The 8,087-nt window shown below is 28.1% G+C and overlaps 1 protein-coding gene across 1 annotated transcript; it reads left to right on the plus strand.

Moving 5' to 3' along the window:
* Window positions 1-3,125: 3,125 nt before the first annotated feature.
* Window positions 3,126-6,107, plus strand: LOC104246555 (NAD(P)H:quinone oxidoreductase). Its single transcript, XM_009802367.2, has 3 exons — window positions 3,126-3,361; window positions 3,475-3,666; window positions 5,577-6,107. The coding sequence occupies exons 1-3, from the start codon at window positions 3,259-3,261 to the stop codon at window positions 5,882-5,884; spliced, it is 603 nt and encodes a 200-aa protein (XP_009800669.1). The 5' UTR covers window positions 3,126-3,258; the 3' UTR covers window positions 5,885-6,107.
* Window positions 6,108-8,087: the final 1,980 nt, after the last annotated feature.

An 8,087-nucleotide genomic window follows, 5' to 3' on the forward strand; every position in this document is an offset into this window, starting at 1 on the left:
AATGAAGCCACTTGGCAATTTTAGGACAACATTAATAATTAAAAATTATAAATGGAAACATAATTAATGAAAGTAGTTTAATAAATCTTATACATAATCCAAATAGATCTTAGACAAATCCAATCTTTATATATATATATATATATATATATATATATATATATATATATATATATATATATATATTGATTCGCTCATAGATTTTCTTCTATATTAACTAGAAATATGGAGGTAAAAAATTAATTAAAAAACTAGAATACAAAAATTAAAAATAAAGAAAGACATAAATTGGGATAAGCTATGACTATTTGTACTTTGGAGCTATAAAATAAAACTAAAATTTACTTACGATATTAAAAATTTATTGAGTTTAAAAATTAAATAAATTCAAGCAACAAATTAAGATCTTGCATAAAGTATACAAATTATTTATAAGGTAAACAAAATTAAATAATTAAGAAAAAATATTTTAATAACAAGAATAACAAAGTCACATTAATATTGATAAATCATGTAAACGAATATTTTATACGTAAATATTACTGCAACATTTAGATATAATGTTTCAAATAATTAAGAAAATATTTTTCTATGATTAATATTTAAATTGAGTGTAGTTAGTTTAAATTTGAAAGCATAACATACTTTTTTAAATTGCGGTCTAAATTAGAAAATAGAATGATAAAAATTATTTGAATTTGAGATGAGAAAGTTTTTAAATTTTTATCAATATTATATTAGAATGAGTGTGGTAGAAATGGATATTAAATTCAAACAAGCTAATAAAAATTCACATGACAATGTAATAATATTAATTATTGAATAATATAATATTAAAAATAAAGAATAAATAGGGAAAAAAATTAAAATTCAGATTTTTTATCATAGAGAAAAGGGTAAAACTTATTTAAATTTGAGATGAGAAATTTTTTTATATTATGATAAGAAAAGTCATAATATGGATAAGTCCACATAACTCAAGTCTAATAGATAAAATCAAAAACTAAAATATTGAATAATAAAAACAAATTAGAGATAATGTGAGGAAATTTGTAAATCATAAATTTAGAAATAAAATAAATGTAAATATACAAGACTTAAAAAAGTTTAAATTTTCGAGAAATATTTTTTAAACAAAATAAATATTTATTTTATGATTACAAAAATTTATGTATATTTATCTATATTATATAAAGAATAGTAGTGAAAATGGTATTAAATAAAGTTAAAATTAATGAAAATCCACATAAAACGTAATAAAACTATATATTAGATTAAAAATAGCAAAATTATATTAAATTATTAAAAATTTACTATTAGAAAGAAAGGGAAAGACTATTTGAATTTGAGATTAGAAAGTTCTTGAAACTATGTTGAGAATGCTCAAACTATGGAGAATACCACGAAATTGAAGTCTTATTTATGAAAAATAAAAAAACAAATACATATTTAAAAATACATAATATAGGTACTAATGAAAATTAGAAATTAAATTTGAATCTTAAAACTAAAAAAGAAATTTTTTTACGTAAAGATATAAAATGACAGTGAAAATATTACTATAACATTTAGATATAATGTGTTCAAACAATTAAGAAAATATTTTCCTATGATTAATATCTGAATTGAGTGCAGTTAGTTTAAGTTTGAAAGCATAGCATAATATTTTGAAAATGTGGTCCAATTTACAACATAGAATGATAAGAATTATTTAAATTTAAGATGAGATTTTTTTTATTTCATATTTTTTTTTTGAAAATATCATGTAAAGAAATAAAATAGTAAAAATATTACTACAATATATAGATATAATTTGTTCAAACAATTAAGAAATATTTTTCTACGATTAAATTAAAATTTTAAAAATATAAATTAATTTCTAATATAGGTAATTTTACTAATGATAATTAAAAATTAAATTTGTATCTTTAGCTAAAAAAAAAGAAAATTTAACTGCATCTAATACAAAAATAATTATAAGAGAACTCAATATATTTGGAACGTAATAATCAAATAACTTATGTATTACTCCCTCCAGTCCAAAATAAGTGATTTTTTGGCTTTTTTCTTGTGGTCCAAAATAAGTGGTTTTTCCAGATTTCAAGAATGAATTAATTATTTTTTTCCCTACATTGCCCTTAGAGTAATTATTGTTGGAGTATGTGTTAGGAGTGTTTATGTGAAGAGATAGTAAAGATTAATATGGTCAATTTCATTGCTAATTAATGTTAAAAGATGAATTCCTTAATATGTGTGAAAACAACCAAAAAATCACTTATTTTGGACCAGAGGGAGTAATATTTTAGACTAATTCAAAGTTAAAATTTAAAATAAAATATGATATTATTTTAGTTATAGGTAAAATATTAATATAAAAACTATTTAAAATATAGTAGTGAAGAGATGTGTAAAAAAATAAAGGTAGTGTGATTTATACTTTAAATTAATTGAAAAATAAATAAATTAAATAATTAAATTATATTTAAAAATATTACTAATAAATTTAAATGATTAAAAAATTCCGAATAAGAGGATACAAGCATACAAATATACCAAATTTCAAGAATAAAATATTTATATTTATTAAAGACTATTAAAAATATAATAAACAAGATATTAATTAAATTATTAAGCTAATAAAAAATTATATGTCAGTATAATAATATTAATTAATAAATAATACAATAACTATAAGAAAAGAACAAAAATAAAAAAGAATTTGCATAAAATGATGTGATGAATAAGACATATTTGACTTTCAGTCAAAAACAAAGTGATAATAAAAAATTTCTTAAAATAATATGATATAATGTGCTCAAACAACACAGATTACAACATGACATATTTAGTATTTTTTAATATTGATACCGAAACGAAATAAAAGTACTAAAATCAAGGGATTAGGTTGCTACAAATAAAATAAAAGTTGTCTATTACGAAATTTGAATAATAATTTCATATTTTGCTTCAAAATTAATATTTAATGTTATATAATTTTTATATGAAAGGTTTATATTTTAAGGTTATTTGCACATAATTCAAACAACATAGATTACAATTTGACATAATTTGTATTCGCGCATCGCGAGAGTACTAATACTAGTTTGTGAGATAAAAAAGCGACTAGTGTCAGTTGACACACGAAATAAAACTTCTCGGACTTCCCCTATATAAATTTATGAAAAGCTATCAAACATATACTCCGAGAATTCAGTAGTAGACAGAAAAAGACAAAGGAAAAAAATAGCGGGAGTGTAAATGCAAGCAGTAGTGGTGATGGCATCTCAACCAGTAATCAAAGTCGCTGGGCTCTGCGGTTCCCTCCGTAAAGGTTCCTATAATCGTGGTCTCCTCCTTGCCGGTATACTTGTTTTTTCTCCGTTTCCTTTTTAAAATTTTTGTTTCACCATTTGCATTTGGTGCTTGTAATTGCTACTCATATTGTGATTGATGTTTGATTGTAATTGGGCGTAGCGATGGAGATATGCAAGGATTCAATAAAGGGAATGGAGATTGAGTACGTCGACATATCGCCGCTGCCGTTTCTGAACACTGATCTGGAGGTCAACGGAACTTATCCTGCCGTTGTCGAGGCTTTTCGTAAGAAAATTGAAGAAGCAGATTGTTACCTTTTTGCTTCTCCCGAGTACAATTACTCCGTCACTGGTATTCCATTTTTCTCCCCCCTCCTAATTTTACCCCTTTTTTTCACTTTCTCTAACTGATGCTCCACTTAACTATTTTGAAGCTAATTTAGACTTTAAATGATTACTCTTTTTGAAAATCTTACTTTGATACTCAAAATCTGTGCAAAAATTAGAGTAAGTAGCAAGGTTCCTCGTATAATAATTAGTTCGGCTCTAGGAATCTGAACATGAGTATAGCTATTCTTTAATCTTTATTGGATGGTAACTATGGATTGAAATTTCTAATTTATGATTTAATTGTTTTGGAATTTGGATCTGATCAATTTAGTGCTATTTCGACTTCTATGTACGGAGAATCTGAAGACTTGTACGCCAAGCATGATGATTTATGATGCTTATCTGGTGAGCACAGAGCTTTGAATACTAGAAAAAAATAAAGGGAAAGAGGATTAAGAAAAAGTTGAAAGCTAGCAAAGTGACAATAATTGGTGTTCTATATGGGTGATTTGATTAGTGGTTTTGGTGTGAATTAGGAACCATGATCACTATTGCTAATTAAGTATGCCGATTTATTCTGTGCAACTTTAGCTTTTATTGATGGAGGTTGAACCGGGAAGATGCTTCTTTTATAAAAAGTGATAGCAAATAAGCTGTACATGGTGAAAACTATAGAAAAAGTTTCTCATTAGCACAAAATGATAGTAACATGAATATATATATTATCCAAGATATTTATCTCACACAGGCTATTGGTAGGATGATCTTCTTTAAGAGATCAATAAGAGCAAAACTAAGAACTTGATAGGAATATCTAAATGTATTTGGTTGTAAAACAATTTTTACTAATAAATGTGGTTATAGCTAGAACTTAACGTCCAACATCTGTGGACATTTGCAATACTCCCAAAGAACTGTTCAAGTTAAGGTGCTTGAAAGATATCTTAACAGCTCATCTTTCAGGTTGATATGACGAATATTTAGTTTTTCTTCTCTTTTGTTCTTTTGATTGGAAAATTGAGTGTTAAATGTGTTGTACTAGGGGTGGCAAACGGGCAGGTCAAGTCAGATATGAGCGGGTCGAAGCGGGTAATTCAAAAAACAGATAAATTCTCCGACCCGACCCGTATTTGAGACGGATAAAAAACGGATTATCCAGCGGATAATATGGATATTCATATTATCCATGGCTTCTTGAATATGATTACTTACGGGAGAATTCCTAGTCTCCCAAACTTGAGGAACCTCCAATTTGAGGTTTTACAAATGTAAAAGTGAAGCACATTAGTTATCCATTGATTACCCATTTGGTTAACCATTTTCTAAGTGGATAATATGGTTCTCGTAGAGTGAGAGTGACTCTTTTCCTAACTTTATTATTTTAATTTGGTACAATTTGGAGTATATATATGAGCTTATTATAAAGGAAAATATTTTATTATAAATCTCTGATTGATCCCGCTTTTAAAAAGTTTTCATTATTCAATCTATTTTTTAATAGATAATATGGGTGGATAACTGTTTTCTTTTAACCATTTTGCCACATCTAGTTGTACCATTGGGTTTTATGTGTTTGTTAGCTACTATTTCTGGTCTGTTTAAGAAACCAATTACATAGTAGTAGCTGGGAGTCTAATTATCTGCTATGGTAATGGGTGGACCATAAGAGTTGAAGTAAATCATAGCCTGTACAGTTTAATACGAACGGAGGATTTGGTTGCCCAGGTTGGATCCAAGCCCTATAGTTTATAAGCATCAATTAGACTCTGGACATGCAAGTAGCAATAGGTTGCTAGATTAGTTTGTAGACAATCCTCGTACACGTTATAGACGCACATTGTTAATACATCAGTGCGAATAGTCTGATGGATTTTGCTTCTTGTGATAATACTCTTGGTACTAATGAACTATCATTTCCTGCTCCTTGGGTAGGACCCTTGAAAAATGCAATTGATTGGGCATCTCGACCTCCAAATGTTTGGGCTGATAAAGCAGCAGCAATCGTGAGTGCTGGAGGTGGCTTTGGTGGAGGACGAGCACAATATCACCTTCGACAGATAGGAGTCTACCTTGATCTTCATTTCATTAACAAACCTGAATTTTTCCTGAACGCGTTCCAGCCACCATCGAAGTTTGACAGTGATGGTGTGCTGACAGATGAAGAAACCAAGCAGAAACTCAGGGCAGTTCTCTTGTCCTTACAGGCATTTACCTTGAGACTCAAAGGCAAGTGTGAATAGCTTCTTCCGGTGAATGTGATCCATTACGGGATGGTGAAAATTGTCCCCAGTCAATGTTTCCAGCTCTCAGTGGGGGGAAATTTCTTGTACTTGGTGATTTGAAACATCTTTTCAGTTGATTTGTTATGTTAGCACTTAGCAGGGATGGAATCGTATGAAAGTTTCATGGACATTGATGAATAATGGCTGGATAAATAAAATCTCTGTCTATGAGTATTAGCTATTTTAAGATTAGTGAATACTAACTGCATGACATTCAAAAATATTTTGAGTAACAAATGTTGACAGTAATATAGATGAAATGAAAAAGATTGTCAGAAACACTTTGTCCAGATAGTCTCTGACTGTTCTTTCATGCAAAACATACATTAAAACAACTACATTGATTTTATTTTTTTAAAGTTTCTTTAAAAAAAATACAACAAGAATAGACAAGCTTTTGGTTCCATGAAACAAAAGCAAAATTTAGCCCCATATATCCAAGGAATGACACTGTATAGCCGCTGTAAAAATAATACTCGAAAAAATATATAAAATTTATATATTTTTCATATATATATATATATATATATATATACATTATGTATATTATATGCAAAAATTATACAAATTTTACGTACTTTTTCGGCTACCAGATGTAAATAATTTCTGGCTCGGGCAAAAAATAATAATACCCCTATATCCAATATAGGCATGTTGTTGCCTTTGAGAGTAGGCCCAATTAATTTACTGAAGCCCATATTTCTGTATGCTGTGGTAACAAAAGTCCAGCACAGGCGCATATACATCATGAAGTATTGGAAAAAAGAATTTAGAACTCCAGGGAAAGATTTGCTTAAAATGTAATACTTTACTCAGGGATGTTCATAAAAATCCAAAAAATCGAATCAAACCGACCAAAAAAACCGATACTTTTTGGTTTGGTTTGGTTTGGTTTTGGTTTTGAAATTTAAAAACCGATCAAATTTGGTTTGGTTTTGGTTTTAATAAAAAAAACGAACCAAACCAAATATAGGAGTAGCTATTTTAAATTTAGAATTACATTTATTATTACACCTATGTGTGTGTGTATATATATATATATATACTTTTATACAAAGTTTCAAAATTTTTATAGTAAATGTTAATCGTTTACACTTTTAGTACAGTTCTTTACCTTTACATTCTAGTTTGATTGGTAGTTTTCTTTTGTTAAGTGTAAGAATTTATTTCATGTTAAAAATAATATATTTTTAATTGAGTCCTTAAATTATTCATCACTATTTGATTCAATTATCATCAATATATCTTGGTAAATAATAGATTTCTCACAGGGCAATTGATTTGATAGTGTTACGTTAAAAATGTGGTCGCCGAAATATGTGTTTGGTTGTGTATGTCTTATATTTAAGAAAAATACCGACAAATAACCGAAAAAAACTGAAAGAAACCGAAAAACCGACATAAACCGAATCGAGAAAAAACTGACTTAATTGGTTTGGTTTGATTTGGTTCTAATAATTGAAAAATCGACTTACTTGGTTTGGTTTCTTTTTAGGGAAAAACCGATCCAAACCGAACCATGAACACCCCTAACTTTACTTAAGGTTTGAAATATTACACTTTCATTTAATGTTTCTAATTTTTTTAACAAGATCAATTGAAATGTAAAATTTTATAATATTCTAGAATTGCCCTTTTGCAACCATAATTATTAAAAGAGAACTAGAAACTCAATCATTTCTAATAGACAAAATCTGGCTTAATGTTCACTCTCTAATTTTTGCTCTTAATTTTTCCGTTTAGCCCTGTACTCTTTTTCAACTTTTTGGTAATTAGGATTGACTTGTTATTTTGAAATCAGTGAGTGCAGTCATCACAAAATCAGGAGGGCTTCAATGCCTTGCTCTTGCCCTATCTAAGTTGGAAATATTTAGCCAAATCAAATATTAGTCGAATCCTCTTTCTGTATAGAGAACTCTTTCTTTCTTAAATATCATGTCCCAATCTAGGGCTGTCCCTGTAATTATCTATAAATTTGCACGTGGAGATTAAATTTTACGCAACTTGAAGGTGGGGCCCTACCATTTTGTGGGAATTGTGCTTCCATGGATGAATTTGTTTGGCGTTTGCTGGAATCCAGAATCTGGAATATTTACTTCTCCTAGGCTAGATGCTCGCATTTTAGTCACACTGCCTAGTTAAAGGCTAAAAGTTGTGCTTC

The sequence above is a fragment of the Nicotiana sylvestris genome, chromosome 1, assembly GCF_000393655.2.
Source record: "Nicotiana sylvestris chromosome 1, ASM39365v2, whole genome shotgun sequence".
NCBI lineage: Eukaryota > Viridiplantae > Streptophyta > Magnoliopsida > Solanales > Solanaceae > Nicotiana > Nicotiana sylvestris.

Bases quoted from the DNA above. Each gene is read 5' to 3' on its own strand.
- LOC104246555 (XM_009802367.2), top strand. From the start codon at position 3,259: ATGCAAGCAGTAGTGGTGATGGCATCTCAACCAGTAATCAAAGTCGCT. The intron at 3,362-3,474 runs GTATACTTGTTT...AATTGGGCGTAG, and splicing joins TCGTGGTCTCCTCCTTGCCG to CGATGGAGATATGCAAGGAT. The intron at 3,667-5,576 runs GTATTCCATTTT...CTCCTTGGGTAG, and splicing joins GTACAATTACTCCGTCACTG to GACCCTTGAAAAATGCAATT.